Consider the following 21272-nt stretch of genomic DNA (forward strand, 5'->3'; position numbering starts at 1 on the left):
CATGATTGCCATGTCAGCTTTCATAACCTATAGATATCTTCATTTTAATTACGAGAACAAGCCCACAGGACTTGCTTAATAAAGTCCCCTTCAAATCTGTTCCTTCTCCCACCATGGCTTCAGTGACATCATTACCCACGTGTTCCCCTGGCTGAAAACCTAGGGTGCCCTGCTCCCTGCTCCTGTACTTCCCACGTCCAGTCCGTCTCCAGACGCTACTTCAGAAATGCCACCTGCTCCAGACGTCCCTTCATCCCTGGCCTCAAGCCCTCATCACTCAAGCCCAGACACTAAGCATGCTCATTGCTCTCTCTGCTCCCGTCTTCCCCTCCCCGTCAACTCATCCTCCACACCACCGCCCAAGTCCTCTTTCTCGAGAACAGCTTTTCCTACCTCGTCCCCCTTCTAAAAACTCTCTGCTGACCTCCCACAGCCTGCAAAGCCCCTCTCAGTCTCACCTCTGGTGCACAACCTCCCAAGGCTGGTCTCTTACCCTCCTCCCACGCCCCTTACATCCCGCCTGCCGTGGGACATGCAGTCGTACAGCGCAAGCCACTCAGAACGCCTCACGATTACCCAAACACACCCATCATCCTGCCCCCGAGACTAACCTTCCTGTCTCAACCCTCTAGAATGCCTTCTCTCATCCTTTGCCTGCAAAATTCATGCTTATTTTATTTACTCCTCACAAATCCAGAGAAGGGAAAATATGGTTAAGTCTTCCTATAAATGGCCAAACAAGACGAGAACATTGAGTAACTGGCCCCAAGTCAGACATGTAGTCAATGCCAGTGCTGTATGAAGCACCAGGTTGTTGTTGCCTCCATTCTCTAGAGTCCAGTGACCCGCTACACGGTTAGGTGGCAATTATTTGATTGTTTGGGCTCTTATTTTTCACTTGAATCCCTTCAACTTTCCCTTGGTTCCTAAGGAAACAAAACTAAGATTTTGTAGCAATGCTGCTGCCCCCAGCATCACCTCCAGCCCGTTGCCCAGCGGGAGGGGTCTTTTACAAATGCAAATCTGACCAAGCCATTCCAGTGTCCCCATCACACTCTGGGCTAAATCCCCTTAGTAACTGACTTCCCGTTACTTTGGGGAAGATCATAAATCTCCGACAAACGGTCTACCCGGGCTTCTCACCTGTCTGTCCAGCCTCGTCTCAGCCCTCGCCCCCTTACTTCCCCCTGGCTGGCTTCCTTCCCGGGCTTTGGACCCGCCCTGTTCCCTGCTGTCACACAGCTTTGCATAGACTCTTCCTCCTTCGAGAACATTCTTCCCCCTCTTCTTAGCCATACTAGTGGTCTACTTCAAAAGGTGTTTTTTTTTTCTACAGACCATTAAACACTCCTCTTTTAACACTCTGCATATTATCTGACAAAAGAAATCTTAATATTAAAACATATCAAGAATGTCTGGTTGGGCCGTACCATTTTAAAAAATGAAGAAAATTGGTCCTTATTATCTGGAAACGCCAAGATTGCCCGGCCCCTGGCGTTTCGTGACAGTGGCTTGATTGAATAGCCCGCTCTTTTTTTTTTTAACAACATTGAATAGCCCACTCTTAACAGAGCCATCTCATTTTCTGTGCTCCTTGTTCGTCTGCTGTGTCCTGTGTAACACCTCGCCTGGTGCTGAACACTTAGTAAAATTTCCATATATGCTTATTATTGGTTGTTTAATTGACTGGTAAATATCACTTATTCATTATGTGTTTTTTTTAAATAGTTTGATAGTTTCTTAAACAGCTAAGCGTGCAACACTATACCACCCAGCAATTGCACTCCTGGGCATTTATCTCAGAGAAATGAAGACTTATGTTCACATAAAAAGCTGTATACAAATGTTGATAGGAGCTTCCTTCACAGTAGCTAGAAACTAGCCTTCAATAGGTGAAATGCTGAATAAGGGTTGGTACATCCTTGCCATGGAATACTACTCACCAATTTTTTTTTTTTTTAAAAAGGTAGGAATGCTCACAGCAGCCTGGATGACTTTCCAGAGAATTATGCTGAGTGAGGAAATCTTGTCCCAAAAGGTTATAAAATGTATGATTCCATTTACACAACATTCTTGAAATGAGAAAATGATAGCAATGGAGAAGAGATTAGTGGTTGCCAGGAGTTAAGAAGGGGGTGCGGGCTGCATGTGGGATGGCTGTGACTATCAAAGGGCGATGTGAGGGACCCTTGTGGTGGTGAAAGTGTTCTGTGTCTCAACTGTGTCGATGTCAGTGTCCTGGTCGTGATACCACTGTAGTACAGATCTTGTAGATGTCACCGGTGGGGAAGACGGGGTAAAGGGTACCTGGGACCTGTCTGTATTATTTCTTACAAATGCACATGACTACACAATTATCTTAATGAAAAACTTAAAAGGACAGGTTTAATAAAGTGTACATATCACAACAAGATGTTCACAAGCACATAACGATGGGCCCACAAAATTTCTTCTTTCCTCTCTTTCTGGTGGTTTGTTGGTGATCCATTATGACTATGGATTTTTTTCCCTTGTCTTTAAGACATACATGATATTGATCACTTTCAAGCTATTTTTGCCATGACTGAGGTTTATTATTTTAAAGTCTTCATTATTTGTACCCCTCTGTTGCTTTTCATACGTTACCCTGATATGTTTCTGTCCTGACCAAGATACCATTTATAGAACTGTTGGTTTGTGTTTTAGTCTCTGGTGGTACCAAAAGCATAGGAATGTGTTTCTCATCTTCATAGGCAAGAGAAAAGTAGCCGTTCTGCCATCCGCCACTTTAAATCTTGTCTTGTCCTCAAGCTTCCATGAGCTCAGCGTCAGTATTGTGCTGGAACAGGTTGTCATTGTTTGGAAACCTTTGACTGGCTGTGGTTCAGATTTTTCTTCTGACCTTCTCATCTCTTTACCATTTCTCTGCCAGAGTTTAATACATTCTTCTGATATCTCCCTTCCCAGATTTCCACTCAATTTTCTATTATCCTTGCCTGATGTAGTTATTTCGGTTTTGATTTTTTTCATTCCAATTATTGGAGTGATGGTAAATGTCTCTATTGTGATACACATCTTTGCTCAGAGAGTCCATGACAGCTGATGGAGTTTTGAGTGAGAACAGAGCAAGACCAGTACTGTATTTTTATTCATTTTCATACTTTAATGTTAAATTTTTTTTGCTTTCTCTTTCAGTGACTAGAGAAAAAATCCAGGAATATATCACCAACCAGGTATTTCCTCACTTCTCATAAACTGTAATATAGAATTTTACTTTAAATGTTAATAATCAAGCATTTGTAAATATTTTAAAAAGAGCATTGCTAGGTATTGGATATGAGCGACATATGGTTATTGTTTCTGAGAACAAATAAATGGGTCATATGTGGATGATCATGCACTTTCCTTGTCCCTCCCACCTCACTCCTTCCCTCCACACGCACCTCCCCAAGGTGGGGAGGCAGTTCTAACACATAAGTGTCTCTGGGCAAATGGTGACCTCTGCATGGATACTCTCATGGCAGCAAATAGATACTTTTATGTACGTCTCCCTTAACTAAGGTAAGGCTCCTCCGTGATTTTCTGAAGTTCTAATTCACCCAGTCACTCCATCCCAAACAGTTAAGAACTAAACTCCCAGTGATGGAAACACGCAAGTTGATTTTCCATTCCAGCCTTTGATTTCTGTGTACACTGAACCAGTGTCTTCCTGCCTGCTTCCCTTTTTACTGATTTTTTTTCTTTTATATTTACCAGTAGATGGAGTCATTCTGTACAACTGTTTGAGGGGTTTGACGCACGCAGCCACACATACAAACCAAGTTCAGCCTGTGTTGCCCTTCCCCACCCTCCTCCCACAGGCCAGTCTGGCTGCTGCCTCTCTGAAGGCTGCGCCTTCCACTAGACTCGGAATGTAGATGTGGGCCTCGGGCAGAGACACAAAAGTCTCCGTGTCTTTTTCTGTTGTTCTCCTATGGCGTCAATTATAACTCACGCTCGCCAAGGAGAAGCATGGTACATCTGCATTTATACCAGTCAAGGCTACGTGTTTCAGAGCCGTCTGATGCCCTTCAAAATAAATTCCAGTTCTAGTCTCCATTGTCATTCCAACCAAATTAAGCTCTAGCTTTACCTAATCTGTGCCAGATGCCCTGTAATTCATCAAACTGTAAAAATTATTCATTCATTTGCCTAAAATACTAGACCGCAGATTCAGTAGCAGGCAAAATGTAATGCTTACTGGGTACCATTTCGCTTTTGAATATAATTGTAAACATTGACTCTTCCTAGCAGCCATGTTAATACTTCGGAATGGCGTCACTGTGCAATGCTAAAGTCAGCGAGCCATTTCAAAGAGTTTATTTGCCTTTTGTGCTTTGTATCTTTGACATTGTATTTTCAGCTCTTTGTACATACTCAAGTGGTTTGGTAAGGCTGAGCAACAGATAACCAGTAAAGTTAATCCTACCATTTTTATTTATTTAAAGTCACGTAGGGAATACTTTTGCCTTATAAAGAAGCCTTTTTTCTTTATTAACTTAACAAGGTAAAGCAGTTAGTTGGTCGAAAAATATATTAACACCATTCCTTTGGAGCTAATTTTCATTTCCTGTACTTTCCTTCTTTTTACCCTTGGCCAAACTAATAAGAGTATGTAGACACCAAAGTAGAACACCAAATATTTACTCATAATCTTAAACATTGATTTGGTACCAGATAAAGTCATAATGGTTTCCAGTCCCAGTCAGAGAGTGAAATTCTTTGGACTTGACTTTAAGAGGTAAGGGTCTTAAGTATATTCATTACACAGTCATTCTCAAAACAGATAATTGTGTTGTTGTTCAGTCAGTGTCTGCCAGCTGGTGTTTCTAATTCTACAGTGGAATGTCTATCCTTTCTTCTTCCAAGTAGGGAGTTGCCCCCGACTCTCAAGAAGGCACCAGGAATACAATTCAAAGAGGCATCTTACACCTCTAATTTATCCAAAGTCTGGCAAAGAGCCAAGAAGTGAAGCCAATTCCTTATTAATTTTTTTTAATTGAGATATGATTGACATATAACATACATTAGTTTCAGGTGGACAACATAATGATTCCATATTTATATTCACTGTGAAATGATCTCTGTAGTAAGTCTAATTACCATCTGTCACCATCCAAAGTTACAAAACTTTTTTTTTCTAGTGATGGCTTCAAGATTTACTCTCTTAGCAACTTTCATGTGTACAGCAGTATTGACTATGGTCGCCATGCTGTACATTGCATCCATGACTGATTGGCTTTATAACTGCAAGTTTGTACCTCTTGACCCCATGCTCCCCTTCTTTAAAACACTCTGCCACCCAAAGGATTTGGCTTTTGAAAAACATTTCTATGTATTCACCTTAGATAATCAATGCAGGGTTCTTTATCAGAAAGGAATGTGCAATGGAGCGCTGCTGAGCGTCCACCTTGCCCCTAAATCCTTCCCACTAGGCATTATAGATTGTGTAATTAAATTGAAATTGAAAAGCAAGTCTTTATTTTTCCTTTTTTTTTTTTTCCTATGCCATTGGGCAAGCTACGAGCTGCAGACCAACGTGAGGAATCAGGGCTGGAGTGGAGGGAAGTTTCTAGCCTACCAGCCAATATGCAGCATTTTTAGCCCGCAGCTCTTTTACCACACCTGAGCACTGAGAACAAACAACTATTTGAGTTCTCTGGAGGGAACCTTGGATTCTTTGCCTGTGTAATTCACTGGGGAAATCAGGATGCTTTTTTAAAGTAACTTGTTCACGCAGCTTGTTTACGAGAAGAGGACAGAAATGAGCAGTGAATCGCTTGGCAGCTTATGTCCCAGAATGAGATGACTGCGTGACCCATTTTTTTTCAGCTGTCTCTTTGGCAGTTCAACACCGCAACAATTTCCTCTCTGAAAAATGTTCCTCATAGAGATGAAAATCTCCTCCAGGTTTTTCTGAATCATTTTGACTATGGTAGATGAAAGATAATACCTTAAGATCCTTCTCAGCATACCTTCAAAACCAAAGTAGACTATGGTCAGTATGAGAATGGGAAAACTGAATATAAACGCTCTTCCCTTAAATCGTGGAAACTGCCTTCTTCTATAGGGCCTAGGCAATTGAAATCCGTAGTAAATTGATACCTTCTGTTTGTGCCTTTTTGGATAATAGACCGTTGAAACCCAGAGTGAATTCATACTTTGTGTTTATACAGCTTGGTGACAAAGAGGGACACTGAATACGGGGCTCCGTTTCTCGGGGGTTGGATGTGCGTGTTGTGGGGAACATTTTCCCAGTTCAGGCGCTGCCTGTGAGGCACGTTTGCCTTTGCTGATGGCCCCGCCCAGAGAGCCAACGCCATCGGCTGCTCTCACAGCTGTGTGTTCGTTTCCTGGGAGTGCTCTGAAAAAACGATCACAAACTGGGTGCTTTCAAACACACACATGTGTTGTCTCTCGCTTCTGAAGGCCAGAAGTTCAAAATCAAAGGTATCGCCACAGGGCCGGGTTCTCCCTGGAACCTGCAGGGGAGGAGGCTTCTGATGGCTGCAGGCAGCCTCGGGGGTCCTCGGCTTTGAGCTCCATCTCTTCCGTCTCTGCCTTCGTCGACACATGGCTGTGCTCCCTCTGTGTCTTTCCTCTTATGAGGACATCAGCCATGACGTCATCTTGATTACATCTGCAGAGGCTGTGTTCCCAAACAAGGTCACATTCACAGGTACCAGGAGTTAGGACTGTGACATACCTGTTTGGGGGCAGTTCACCTCCCAACAAGCTGGAAACCTGAGAGTCAGCCTCTGCTCCTTCTGCCGCGAATACCTGCACTTCTGATGGGATCTCCGGTAGCCCCAGCCGCCCAGCTTCTCCCCCGACGCCCAGCCCTTGGGCCCTGCTTCCTCGGGCCCTCATCTCACCTGCTCGGCCCTCCTGCTCTGGCGCCATTCCATTCATCGTTCTGTTCCACTGCACTTGCCAAAATCCCAGTGACCTGGCATCTCTCCTCTGCCGAAGAACAATAATTAAACAGAAATGCCTCCCCGATTTTACCCTGCCTCTGCACTATAGTCACCAGTGGAACGTTGTTAGCACAGGCCTTGAGACCCCACCCACACCTCCCCCGCCAAGAAATTCTGGGTCAGTGGTTGGATTCAGACGTGGCATAACTGTTAAACCAGGCCAAGAGAGTTCATATGCTTTGGAAGACCCCGAACATCACAAGCACAGAAATAGCAACCCCGTTTTTTTTTTTTTTTTTTTTTTTGCTTTTCATCTTCATGTGTAAAGTCTGATAACCAGTTGAGCACACACAAAATGTTGGAGAGGAACAGAGCAGCTGGATTGGGCCCCCTGGTCGAGTGGGGTGGGGTTGGGCTGGGTGATCAAAGATCAGCCTGTGCCCTTTGAAACCAGAGAGAAAAAGAAACTGCTTTAGTTTCAAGGTAGCCCCCCAACCCCAAAGTGGAAGGATGTGCAGGAGATGGCGTTCCTCTGGGTAACGGTGCTCCTGCCCTCCCCTCTGCTTGGGACATGGGTGCCGTGGGCAGGTGATGTTCTGGGTGGTACTTAGAACTGCCTGGCAATCCTGAGTCAGAAAAATGAGGCATGAAGTAAGAGAACCTTGCAGGTTTCCTGAAACCTGATGAGATTTACTGGGTCATCCCCGTCCTCAGTGGAGGCAGGTCAGCCATTGCCTGGGGTCCCTGGCTGAGGCCAGTATCCATCCTACTCTCCTCCTGGTGGCCCCCAGTGGCAGGGTGGCCGTCAAGGAGAAGGGACTTTTTTAGCCTCTAGGCCCAGAGCAGTCCTTTGGGACAGGCTGCAGACCTTGGGTGAAAACAAGGACCAGGGCTTGAGTATTGCTTACTTTAAATTCTTAAATATTTAGACCTACAGTACGTGGGCCTCCATTCATATCCTGCTGTAGGCTCCGTATATGCCGACGATGATCCTGATCAGACATTTACAACTTAAAAACTCAGTATGTTAGCAGATACAAGCTACTATATACAGAATAGGTAAACAACAAGGTCCTACTGTATTGCACGGGGAACTATATTTAATAGCTTGTAATAACCTATAAATGAAAAAGAATATATATGTATATGTATAACTGAATCACTGTGCTGTGCACCAGAAACTAACACAACATTGTAATCAGCGATACTTCAGTTAAAAAAAAAATCTCAAAATGTGATTCCAATAAGAAGAAAAGATTGAACCCACTCACCTGTTGTCCACAGAATCCTAACCTTTGACTACAAAACCCAAGGCCCTGTGACCTCCTCTGGTGAGCATGCACCCCGCCTCCCTAGACTTATTTCCCATTGTGCCGCTTTCTGTAAGACTGTTGTGTCCTATTTAAAACTGTCATGCCGACATACTCACCTGTTTCTCTGCACGTACCAAATTTACTCATATTCCCGAGACCAACGCCACTATCACGTCTTCCAAGACACTTTCGTCATCACAGAGCTGAGAGTACTCCCTCCTTCCATACCCCTGTATTATTTTTCTGCCCCTTTGCTGTAGTCCCTTGCCTTTTCCACTCGATATTCTAGTGCTTTATATTCCCATATGATTTTGTAATTTAGATGGGATCACCCTAAAGAGAAGAAATCACGTCTGGTTCATTTCTGTGTCCACTGTTAGACCTTGTCCATCATAGGTGTCCAGCCAATTGCTGGTAGAATGCAAATCCGTTAACTCACTGAACTATTATCTCAAAAGGCAGAGGGATGGATTGTGGGGATGCGGGCAGTCTCCTTCCGGTACCCTGGACCGTTCAAACCTGGTGTGCCGTTGATTCTTATCAGGCAGGAACCAGATGTTGTCCTTTGCCCTTCCAAGTAAGGAACTGAAACCAAAAACAGACAAGCTAAGGCTGCATGTGGTCTCTATGAAGAATGGTCACGCAGTCGGGGAATGAAAGAATTGGAGGGCAGGGAGACCCACACCTTCGTTTCACCTTTATGTCCACATTTCATAACTGCCTGCGAAACATTGAACCGTTTGCTTGGGTCAAGACTTAGGCATCTGATTTTTTTTTCTTGAATGTAAGTGTGGTGATGCCATTCACTGCTGCCTTTTCAGCATAGCGTGAACTTTACAACTTCTAAATTTAAAGTGGGATTGCATTACCTTGCACTATTCTTATCAAAGTGGCCAGGCACTCAAGGAGACAACTTTGACCTAAAGAGAGTTTCTCTTGACAGGTTCAGCACTCAAGGAGCTAGTAAAGATTCCCATCTCCTCATTCTCTTTTTGCTTTTTAAAGACAAAGTATTTTCTAGTTATTGTATAAATTGTGCAGAAGGGGACGAAAGAGCAAGGTAGAGTTTGAATATGCTTAAAAATATTTGGTTTCCTTGTGAAGCTAAAACATTGTTTATTGTGTATGTGTTACTATTATGCCTTTTTTGGAAGGATAGTGATTTACAATGTTGTGTTAATTTCTGGTATACAGCATAGTGATTGATTTATGCACGTATATACTCTTTTTCCAATTATTTTTCGTTATTGGCCATTACAAGCTATTGAATATAGTACCCTGTGCTCTGCAGTAGGACCTTGCTGTCCCCCCGTTCTCTTTGAAGATTACCTTCTAAACCTGGAAGTTGTGCTTTTAAAAAAACTGTCCAACTTATGAGTCTTTTTGAAAAGTACTTGGAAGCAAGACTGAAAGTGGCGGCACCAACGGTGGTCCACAAAGAAGAACTTATAAAAGATGATCTTTATTAAAGGCTAGAAGACTTCATATCTAGGAGGTACTCAGGTGTTAATGTCAAAGGGCAGGCCCTCTCCTCTTTAATCAGAAGCCAGGAAAGTTAAAATACTGTATAAGGATGTCTATGGAAAAAGACAAGAGTCTTTGGAAATATATTGTCAAGACAAAGGGAGGGAGGGGAAAATGGTCCTTGACTGTTTTAAAAGCATGAACGCCAAGCAGGAAATAATGGCTGGAATAAGGACAATTGTTTATTAGCAACTCTGCAAGAACTACTAGCAATCACATACGCAGATAATTCTGACTCAGAATGCTTCTAAATAATTGTGACCAAGAGTTGTGTTTTCACTCCATCACCACCGCATTTCTTGGTCACTACAAGCCTAGGAGGGCACCTATTTTAATCTCCTTTCTATACAGGCGGAAACTCACATTTGAAAGATTTAGTAATTTTTCAGGTCCCGCCGTGTGGAGCATGAAATTAATAATAATAATGGTTAGCATTATTATTACGTGTTTTTTAAATTTTTTATTGAAGTAAATTTACAGTGTTGTGTTCATTTCTGGTGTGCAGCATTGTCATTCAGTTACATATGTATTCCTCTTTATATTCTTTTCCATTATAGGCTATTACAAGATATTGACTATAGTTCCCTGTGCTGTACAGTAGGACCTTGTTGTGTATCCAGTTTCATGAAGATTCTCCCTGTAGTTCCAGTTGTACTTCTGTCAAAGTTGAGCAGGCATTCTGTGAGAACTGTTCCACATGTAGATGTATTTTTGGTGACTTCGTGGGAGAGGGTGAGCTCTGTGTCCTATTCCGCCATCTTGAAGAATCTCCATTAAGCATTTAATGAACTTGCTGTGCGTAGGCATTATGCTAAATTTTACATAAAATTATCTCCTTTCAACCTTGCAGCAGTAACCTTGGGAGGTAGGTACAGATCAAGGGAGTCAAGGCGAGGGTAGTTAAGTAGCTTCCCCAAGAATGGAAGCAGGCAGTCCAACTCTACCATATGATCAGCCACTCTTCTCTGTGGCTTTAAATGCCTTTATTTAAAGGCACACAGATGATGAGTTACAGAGCTGGAACCCGAATCTAGGTGGATCTCATTCTGAAATCCTTTCTCCTTGCTGTTGTGCTGTACTACACAAGTTCTGAACGTTCTTCCATTAATTAAATGCTCCCACTTAGGACCACCCTAACCAGTACTCTAATTTTGACACCAGCACCAAAGCAGTTGGTTAGGAGACTGACCTAGAATACAGGTATTTATGATGTGGTAGATCTTTTTATTTATTTTTTCAAAACGTTGTAACTATCAAAATGAGCAGGTACTCACTCTGGGGTTCCTGATGAGCATTAAATTACTTTTTTAATTAAGTAAGTGAAAAATCAAATGAATCTGGTCTCAGAGAAAAACTATTTGTCATCTGAAAAGAAACTTAAAAAAAAAAAGTATACATTGGGGTAATCTGTTGCCTACTGGCAGTTTTTCTCAAGAGAGCCCAGACCAAACTACCATGGGCACAAAACAAGAGTTGAAGTAGAAACCTGTACTGTCACCAGCTAAAACATCTTCTCTTCTTCTCTTTTCCAGAAAAGTACCTTACTTCTAAAAACCCTTTTGTAAGTTCTTCACTATTAATAATATGTCACTATCTATTTACTCATTTGAGAAAGTATGGGATTCTGAAACTACTAAAAATGTAACATCTATTTAAAAAAATTAAAAACAGTGAATTTACCATCTAGTGTAACTGAATGACACCACCTAAGACGCTGTCACCCAACAGGCCAGGAAAATTTATTCCACAAATGTTTTCTAGTCAGTCTGTTTCTCATCTTTTTCATCCCCTCGACTGAGTTTCCTAATGCATTCCTCCCTACTTGCTAGCATCTGTACCTGAAGGTGAGCCTCACTGAGTAACTGCAGGCTTTCAGCTCAGAAGATTTTATGAGCAAAATGGTCAGCACCATCATCGGGGATTTTTTTCCCTCAACACATAGAAACTAACCCCAGTGGCCAAGTTCTACCAGCCGGGAGCGTGGTTAATGGGGACCCTTCAACATTCGGTAACTCAGACGTCACCTCCCCATAGAAAGTCTTCCATTTCTTGGGTTAAAGCTATGATCAGAATGGGCCAAAGAGCCCATTTGTCATCATGTTTGAATATACATTTCTAACACAGTATCTTTTAATCTACCTTTAAACTGTTTACCCATCTTATTCTTTCTTCTCGTGATAAGGAACTGAATGAAGGACTCAAGTGCAAACTTGGTGTCTTCTGCGGGTGTGGGAAAGAGGCACTTGAGTAGTCATCATTTTGAATAAAAGTTGCTTATGGACATAAAAAAATGTGTTTTAAGAAGTCATGATCAAGGATCAGAAATATATTTATAGTGTATGCAGATCACTGCTTAAGGTTGAGCTCTGTTCCCCATAACGATGCTAAAATGCCTATTTCCTTTGTATGTACAAACTGAAACACTTTTTTAAAAAATCTTCATCATTTTGAATTTCACTGTTTCCAACATTTGGCCATAATAAATATTTCTAAAAGCCCAAGATGAAAAAAATAAATAAATAACAACTAGTAGTCATTAATACAAGGCCAATGCTGTGGACTTCATGCTGAATATATGGTTTTGGCCCCTCGGGGCAGATCCCTCGGGTATCCCTGACATTGTGTGTAGACCTTCGTGTGCATCTGCATTTTGCTGAGGAAGTGGTCCTCACCCGAATCTCAAGAGTGAAAGAAGGTGTCCTAGAGAGTTTTTCTACCTCCCCAGAGAGAGCATGATCCAAGCTATATCTCTTTGATAGTGCGTAAATTAAAACCAATTTTACTGAAACTTTATTTTGTAAAGTAGCACTTACCAGAGAACACATTTCTGGGAAGGAAAAGATGCACAGACAAGTAGTGAAAATTCAAAAGTACCAGTAAGGATTCCAGTGAGGGCTACCTTGCTTTGTTATCTTTAATGTGGAAAAAGTTATTATCCACAGAAGTCTTATGTTATATTCTGTGGCTGATCCTCAAACAAGGATGGAATAAACAAGATTCTTCACTGTTTCATCACTGGTATACGCCTTGCTCAAAATGTATTAAAAGGAAATATTTCCATCACACTATTTATTACTGGATAATTCAATTAGGGCAGTGTTCTGTGGTTGGGGAATAATGTAATTTACTATGTTGAGTAATTAGCCAATCAGATTTCTCTCATTTTCTAAGGCAATGGATTGACTTAAATGTGACCGTAAACAAAATAGATTTTATTAGGCATAATCTGCTTTGTAAACAAATGAAATTAATTCTTTGCCTGACCTAAAGCTTTGAAAACGTAAGACCAAAATTGAACACATGCTTCCAATTTTGGTTCTGTTACTGAGATGACACTTAATATAAAAGTTACCATTTAACTTCCCCTCAAGTATTTCATCCTTGAGACTAAATGACTCTTAGAAATATGTTCATCAACAGATGGGAGCCACTTATGGCCTCATAAACTCCGAAGCAAGTGAAATTTTCCCAGCAAAATAGAAAGATTACAAGGCAGCTTCATCTGCTTATCCCCAAGATGATGAATGCCTTGCATATTGGTTCAGTGATGCCATGAATACTGACAGATAATCACCTTTCATACAAGAGAAATCCTGAAGAAACGAATGCGAGTGATGCATGTTTTCCATCAATCAGTCAGCAATTTTCACACATACCCTGTGTTTAGAGCTGTAGTAAGTATGACGGAGGATATGGGGGAAAAGGTCAATACAGAGCCTCTTCTAAAGGGATTTTCTACCTTGAAAAAGAGGACGAATCCACCTTAAAGGCTGCGCAGAACCCCAGAGAGGATGTGATTACTCGCTTGCTTATTAACCACACAGTGTAGATAGTGTGGAGTTTGGAAAAGTCAACAGTCCGTGAAACGTAGCCAGGGAAGGGTCAAGGAGGACTTGGAAACCAAAGTTACTGAGATTTGATTTGGCAGGAAGTATAATGGGATAGCACTGAAAATTTTGGAGTAGAGAAATCCCTTCAGGACCGTTAGCATGGACTCTTAAAACCCTGCCCTGTATTTTCCTTTTTGTTCCATCTCCACGGAGCCCAGCCACCAGCCTCTCGCCCTATTCTATTCTCCACTGGGCCAGCGCAGTGAGCTTTTTAAAGCATCCATCACATCCTGCTATCCCCTTGTCAAAAACTTCCAGTGGTTCGTCTTACACCTCGGGTAAAATCCTAAATCCTTCCCATGACCTAAACCCTAAATTCTCCATGACCTGATGTTCCCACAGGAGACGATCCTGCCCTCCTCTTTGGTTTCATCCTGTGTCCCTGGGCTCCTCTCTCTTGTAAACAGCCACACTGGGCTGCCCACTGTCCCTCCTCCTGGCCAAGCTCCTTCCCATTCAAGGGCCCTTTGCCCTCGCTGCCCCTGCCTGAAATGCTCCGCCCCCAGATCTTGGGTTTCTTCTCGTCTCTCAGATCTCAGCTCAAGTAGCTTCTCCACAAATAGCTCTTCCCTAGACAGCTGGTTCTTCTGGTCTCCCCGCCCTCCACCTGCCCCTCATGTTCCATCACATCACGCTGTTTTGGTGTTGGCATCACACGTGTCACCATCAAACCTTTTGTTTGTTTATCTGTTCGTGATCTGCCTTCACCCACAAGAACCTAAGTACCAGGAGGACAGACCCTCATCAGAGTGGTTTGCCCCTCTGGCCCAACACCACTCAACACTGCACATATTAGACGCTCAAATCCTCTTCAAATGAATGCATTGCTTAATTTATTCCACTAGCAGCCATGACAATAGTGTGGGCATAAAAAAAAATGTGTCTAAGTGATACATTGATAGTGGGAATGAATAGAAAAAAATGAATAGCGCTTGGTGTCTAAATATGGGATGTGAGTGAACAAAGTCTGACAAGTTTTAATTCAAGGGCTCAGGGGGACTGCAGGAAGGTAATATACTCTCAGCAGAAATATAAAAGTTGTGGTGAAAAGCCACATTTAATGAATATATATGACAGGGATTGTGTATTTATTCCACTTATTTTTCACCAGTCCATAAAGTCGGCATCGTTCTCTCTCTTTTACACATGAGAGCTTGAGGCAACTCTCCCAGGTGGATTAGTTAGGTCCCCTGTCCCAGGGTGATTTGTGTGATTTGTGTAGTGAGGTTGTGTAACCTAACTCACGCTGTTGTGTAAGTGAAGTTGATCTGGTAGAGAGTACAGATTTAAAGTGAATTGACAGTTGCAAGTAAAGCATGAATAGGGGTAAAAACTCACTAAGTCTGGTCTCCCTCCCATGCCACAAGCTGTTGGGCTGAAGTAGGCGTGAAATTTGTGTCTCACAACCTACCTTGGCCCTCAGGAGATCTTCTGCACACTGGTCTGGGCACTTGTAGACCTCCACGATTGTAACCATGCAGGGCTGGGGGCTGCAAACACCTTGAAGAAGACACGGTACAGAAAAGTGACTGGATGGAGGTAGGAGACGCGATGAGTAGAGCAGAGGGACACCAGTGACCTGGGAGACAGCCACCTGGAGGGCGACAGAACCCCTGAGAAATTAACCAAAACGCAACACATGAAACTTGTTGGTTTCCATCTTCTGGGCCAACCATCCGATAAGTTACTGACCTAAAACGTAGAAACTGGATTCTGCTGAAAACGAGTTCTATACTGGGACCCAGAGGACACACTGTCCTGCGGATGGGTCCAGGCAGGTGGAAGGTGCTATGACCCAACTCTCAGGCATCCTCTTACTCGTGGCAGGAAGTGGGCATTTTTTACCCTCAGTGTGTGAATCTCCATGGAGACGGCATCGTAGAGCTAGGGTCTCAGCTGATAAGAAGCCGAGGGGACCCGGTTCCCTGGTCGCTGGGAGTTTATCAGAGACTGAAAGAGACCTTCAACTCTCCTCCGGTCACCCCTGATCCAGGCACACGACTCCGAAGTGCCCGCATCTTAGGTGTCGTCCTGGATTTGCAGTCCCTGAAATGCCAAGATGTAAGTTTTCTTGAAAAGGTTACCGAGGATGGAGTAAAGACACCACCACTCCATAACCACCAAGTCTGGCTATGTGTTTCCAATAGGAATGGAGAGGCAGGAGTGGAAATAAAGATGCCATGATGATAAGGAGCTTTGTTCTGACATCAAAGCTGAGCGGATGACCACGTCTCTGTGGGATTTATTCAGCGTAAGAAGAGACCTGGAGTCTAGTTTACACTAGTTTACATCGTGGTTTTCTAGAAGCAAGAACCCAGTATGCCCTCAGCCACGCTAACCATTTAGGATCATCCAGCAGAGTGTCAGTTCTTGGTACCCAACCTATGTAATTCAAGTCGGAGAAGAGCAGCAATCACAGGTTTGGCGCGTCCCCTGTCCGCTCTAGCTCCAGTTGGCTCAGACACATCTGGCCACCTCAAGGTGGCTCAGTACAAAGGAGAGTATTCACTTGGATCTAGCAGCAAGGAAACACTCTTCTAATCCCAGATGTGATGGCGCTGAGAGCCCTGTGGGGTAAACGTGTGTTATGCAGTGAGAAACACAAGGTTTGGAGCCAGGCAAACCTGGATTTTAATCCCAGCTCTCGGAGTCGCCAGTTGTAAGACACTGGGTTAAGTTTAATGGAAACTTGATCATAACCATGTGACAGAGCTGGGATGAGGATGAACTTAATTGAGCAACACACGCAAATCCTCCATCAAGACCCATCCCAAACCCAGTGTCATCACTCACCCTCTCCATACGTCTTGATCCAACAGCTGTGCTTTACCTGAAGGAGGCTGGAGCCCTGGCAGGGGCCAAGAAGAGCCTGCCCGCTCCGGTGGTGTAAACACTCCGGAGGGGGCATGCCCTGGTCCTGGCAGTCTCAATCGATGGGCCATGAGTCACAGGTGAGGCGAGGGTCTTCCCAGCGGTCTGAGAGCTGGTCCAGCAGTGTCAGTCTTTTCTTTGGCTGTCGTAGCTGAATGGTGCTCAGATCCATCCACCTGCATCTTGTTACAGGATTGGCTGCAGTCTAGTCACTAGTGGCTACAGTTATGGGGGCCCTAAGAAGAGCCCCTATAGGGAGCCTACACTCCTTCCTCCTGCCGAGGGTGGTTTTCCCTCATGTGGGGAGTAGGTGAAGCCAATACACTGTGATACTATTTCTGAGCAAGGTACGTCAAGACGTGTTTGTTCCTTCCGAAAAACAGATTGCGGAATCATAACGAGGAAGGGGGAGGTGGGGTGATGATGCAGTGTCTGGAGGATCTTTAGAGAATTAGGCTTGCTTGCTCGCTTGCTCGGTGATAGCTGTTTCTCTGTAAATTGATTAAGCAGACTCCTCTCCATCAGTGTCTCAATATGAAAGAGTTGTGGTTGGATGTCAACACCAGCCCTGCCGATGTCACTGCCGCTCTCCCAGCTGGCTCAAGTAGCTTTGGACTAGGCAGTAATGAGCGGGGAAGACACAGTTCCCCAGGAAAATGCTGCTTCCAGGGCCGGGAAGGGTTGGGCTGCCCCACTCCCACCCCTTCTCCATTGGCACAGCTGCACTTACCGAGGCTGTGCTGCAGGGGGCAGGCGCCCCTCTGTGCCCCCCGCCCCCACCGCGTCCGGCAGGCGCTCCTGCTGCACCGGCTGCGGGCAGTGAGGTTGCACAGCCCCTGGCGGCTCCCAGCCTCAGGCTAAGGGATGAGGCCCAGGGCTACCCCTGCCTGGCCTGGAGAAGACAGGGAGACCAGAAGGAGTTGGCCGTGGCCATTGATGCTTCTTGGTAGCCACTTCAATGACATCTTGAATCAAATAGTCATCTTCGGGAGAAACAAACTATTTTAGAAACCTCCCCCCCAAAAGCTTCAATATGTATAATTAATGAAATAATATTTGCAAAATAAAAGTAATAAAATGTATCTTAATGCACAAAGATATAAGACCTGACAAATACCCATTGGCTCATGCATTTGCTTTGTTAGTGGTCTTCTGTCTGACCCCCTCTCTGTCCCGCTTTGCTGCAAGTTTATGTCTCACATTCTTCCTTCGCATTCTTTCTCAGACTGAAATCCTGAAAAGGAACCCCTCTCGGCATGGCCTCAGGTTTCCCGAGGCACAATCTGATGCCACAGGCCACCATCTCTTCCTAGCGTAGTGCCGGCCCAGGTGACACAGGGCGACACGCAGGAGTGAGTCCCCTGCTCAGACGGAGAGGGTGGAGCCCGGCTTGGGGGAGAGGCAGCCTTGGGGAAAGCTGACTTGTCAATGTTGCAGGCGATGTCGGCCAGAGGGGCGTGTGTGTCCCTCAGAGGTGCTGACACAGACGAACCTGATCTGGGGCTGGCAGACGCTTAACCAAACAGGACAAATGGAATGTGTCCCTGTCCGTGTCACTGCTGCTCTCCCAGGAGGCACTGCTGTTCCCAGGGCTCACGTAGCTCAGGACTAGTGGGCAATGGATGGGGAAGAAACAGGCCCTTGAGTTTCCTAGCCCCCTGATTCACCCCAGTCAGCCCCCAATTCCACAGTCACCTCATGGACTCATTCCTCTTGCCTGGAAAATGTCTTGTTTGGGAATCCATGTCCATAACAATACTCCCCTCCCCAAAAGAAGGAACACTTTACACTTAGACATTCCAGCCCTGGGCAGCTGGTTCCTTCTCCCCCACCCCACTAGGCAAACAAGAGCAAGGATGGACTGTCTACAACACGGTGTTGGAGTCAGGGCGCCCTCCTCCGTTTCCCCTCCAGATATACACACTGCTGTCACTCATCTTCAGAGCAAAGGGAGGAGAGGCTGGCTGACAAATACTCATTTTTAGAAAACTAAACAGAAACCTGGAGATACTAAAGAGCTATGTTTCACAGCCTACGTGTCCATCAACAGAGGAATGGATAAAGAGGCTATGGTATGGATGTACAATGAAATACTACTTAGCCATCAAAAAGAATGAAATTTTGCCACCTGCAGCAACACTGATGGACTTGGAGGGCATTATGCTAAGTGAAATAAGTCAGATAGAGAAAGACAAGTACTGTATACCACTTATATGTAAAAATCTAAAAAATACAACAAGCTGGTGAATATAACCAAAAAGAAACAGACTCACAGATAGAACAAATTTGTGGTTGCCAGTGGGGAGAGGGAAGAGGGGAGGGGCAAGATAAGGGCAAGGGAGTAAAAGATACAAACTATTAGGTATAAAACAAGCTACAAGGATTCCTTGTACAACATGGGGAATATAGCCAATATTTGATAACAGCTACACATGGAACATAAGCCTTAAAAATTGTGAAATCACTACATTGTATATAACTTCAATGATAGTGTATGTCAACTATACTTCAGTTTTTAAGAGCTGTATTTCAAATCTATTAGAGATCTAAAATTCCAATGAAATATCAAAACCCTAATAGTCATAATCCACCTTCTCTAGTCTTTCATGCCAGATGTAACTGACGGCGTTTTGCACTCATCCACACTGGACGTGTGCAGACACGAGCTCAGAGATAAAACAGCGATGACCAAACATAGTGAACGTCCTTCACTTTCTGAGCACAACTCCTCGTTACAATTTTGAGTTTCTTTAAAAAAGCAAGGTCTTCTGCTAAATGAAGCTTGCTGGGTTGGCATTAGAGGACTGGACTCAAGTCACAAGTGCAGTCCTTGCATCCAAGGGGACCATGGAAATTAGCCTGTTGGATCAGCCTGAATAGCCTCACTACCCGAATGGCGGCTTTGTGTTTAAGCTGTTGCATGGCTGCAAGACTGCGGCGTGGGGCAGGCTAAGGTCCACTGGTTTCTTTCGTCCCCACTGTTTGTTATTCTGTCCCATTACCTATAATTGTGCTTCTTTTCCTCTGTTTCCTTTCCTTTGCTTTTGCCTGTGCATCAGTTGATTTTTTCTTCCCTGTTTCTGTCTCCCAGTTGTGTTCATCCTCCTCTCTTCCACTCATATGTGTCTCCAGTGAGCGTTTATCATACACTTCACTGTATCTGGGGGCGAGAGGAGGAGGAAGAGATGGAAAAGGCAGAGGAAAACACTAATATTCACCTAGAAAATGCTTGTCACAATGAGATGCTCATAATACTTATTAAATAAATCAATAAAAGTAACTAATCCTTGTAGAAAACATACTTCGCACTACACATTTCCTATAATTCAGCTACCCTGCAAGATAGATGTTATTATCACCCCCATTTTACAGACAAGAAAACTGAAGCTTAGCAAAATAAAGCAGGTGAGCCAAGGTCACCCAGATAGAAAATGACAGAACAGGGACACAGATCTGGTCTGTGTGATTCAAAAATCTAGGTGCTTAACTGTCATGCCTTCTTGTGACAGGTGTGTGCTTAGTGCTTTACTGACATCAGTTTGTTTAATGAGCTTTAATGAATAAATTGCTTGATAGATGATGCAGCTGAAAAAAGCCACCAATGACTCAGACTGACATTTGAAGCCCAGATTTGGCAATAGCTGTGTTAACCTGGACGAGTTAGGTAAACTGAGCTTCAAGACCTTTATCTGTACAATGAACATATCCTGTCTCGTCTTTGGGTGATACTGTGAGGAAATCGGCTTGTCCCAGGCCCCTGCCTTGTCACTTGGCAAACAAGATGGAGAAGAATATTCACGAGTGGGGACAAGTTACAGAGACAGGAAACAAGTCACTCTGCACAGGACACGCTTTCTCCAGGGAACCCTCGCTGGCCCCCTAGGCAGGGTTAAACGCCCCTCTCTTAGGCAGTCCTAGTATGGCTTTCTTCCTGCATCTTAGCACCTGCCGTGAGTATGGTAATGCTTGGTTTTTTCTGCATCTCCTTCCCCTACCCTGACCCTGAGGCTGCCCCTGAAGAGCAGGGACAGAGGCTGGCTTGTAGCCACACTCCCGACATGCAGCCCAGCGCCCAGGACACACTAAGCAATCAGGAAACATTTGTTGGGCGAGTCACTGAAGATGGAAGAGTGGGGCGTGAGGATGGCAGAGATGGGCGGGCTGTACAGTGTTAGGACTGTATGCCCACACTCTTCTCGCCTGTCCCCAGTGTCCTGCTGGAAATGCGGCCGTGGTCCTCACCCCCCTCCTAACTAAGCGATCAGCCTCTGAAGCCCTTGACCTAAGATTTGAGAGGAGGAGCCATGGCACCGAGGCATCAGGCAGGGACACACTGATTTGTATCCCCAGAAGGACGGGCTTTCAAGCATCCCACCCGCTCCCATCATTACTCTTATTAACGACTAGAAATAACTAGATCTTCATGGTAATGTGAAGAAATGAAAATGCACTCGCATCTAGATTCAAGATAAATCACAAAAGGTACATTATTAAAAGTAATATTATGTAAGTAAACTAGAAAAAATGTCAAAACTAAGGAAGAAGGGGGGAAAATCACCGTCTATTTACCAATATTATCATCACATTTGTCTGTTAATTGCTCACCAAGGTCCCCGCACAGCAGAGACCGTCTGCAGTGTCGATGACACTCTCAGAAGTGGCATCGTCTGCGCAAATCGGTAGTCAGCATGAAAGTCACATAGGCGACTTTTACCATAAGTGCTGTGTTTCAATTTCGT

At 44.2% G+C, this 21272-nt stretch overlaps 1 protein-coding gene across 3 annotated transcripts in view; it reads left to right on the plus strand.

Annotated features, from left to right (window-relative positions):
• Positions 1-21272, plus strand: part of CHST9 (carbohydrate sulfotransferase 9) — a 187364-nt gene that overhangs the window by 157727 nt on the left and 8365 nt on the right. For 2 of the 3 annotated variants that reach the window (XM_031690310.2, XM_072949069.1), the window contains one exon: positions 3175-3212. The exons of the other annotated variant lie outside the window; for it this stretch is intronic. In XM_031690310.2, the coding sequence (XP_031546170.1) occupies positions 3175-3212 (38 nt within the window). The remainder of the gene's footprint in view (positions 1-3174; positions 3213-21272) is intronic. 3 annotated transcript variants of the gene reach the window in all.

The sequence above is a fragment of the Vicugna pacos genome, chromosome 24 (assembly GCF_048564905.1).
Source record: "Vicugna pacos chromosome 24, VicPac4, whole genome shotgun sequence".
Lineage (NCBI taxonomy): Eukaryota > Metazoa > Chordata > Mammalia > Artiodactyla > Camelidae > Vicugna > Vicugna pacos.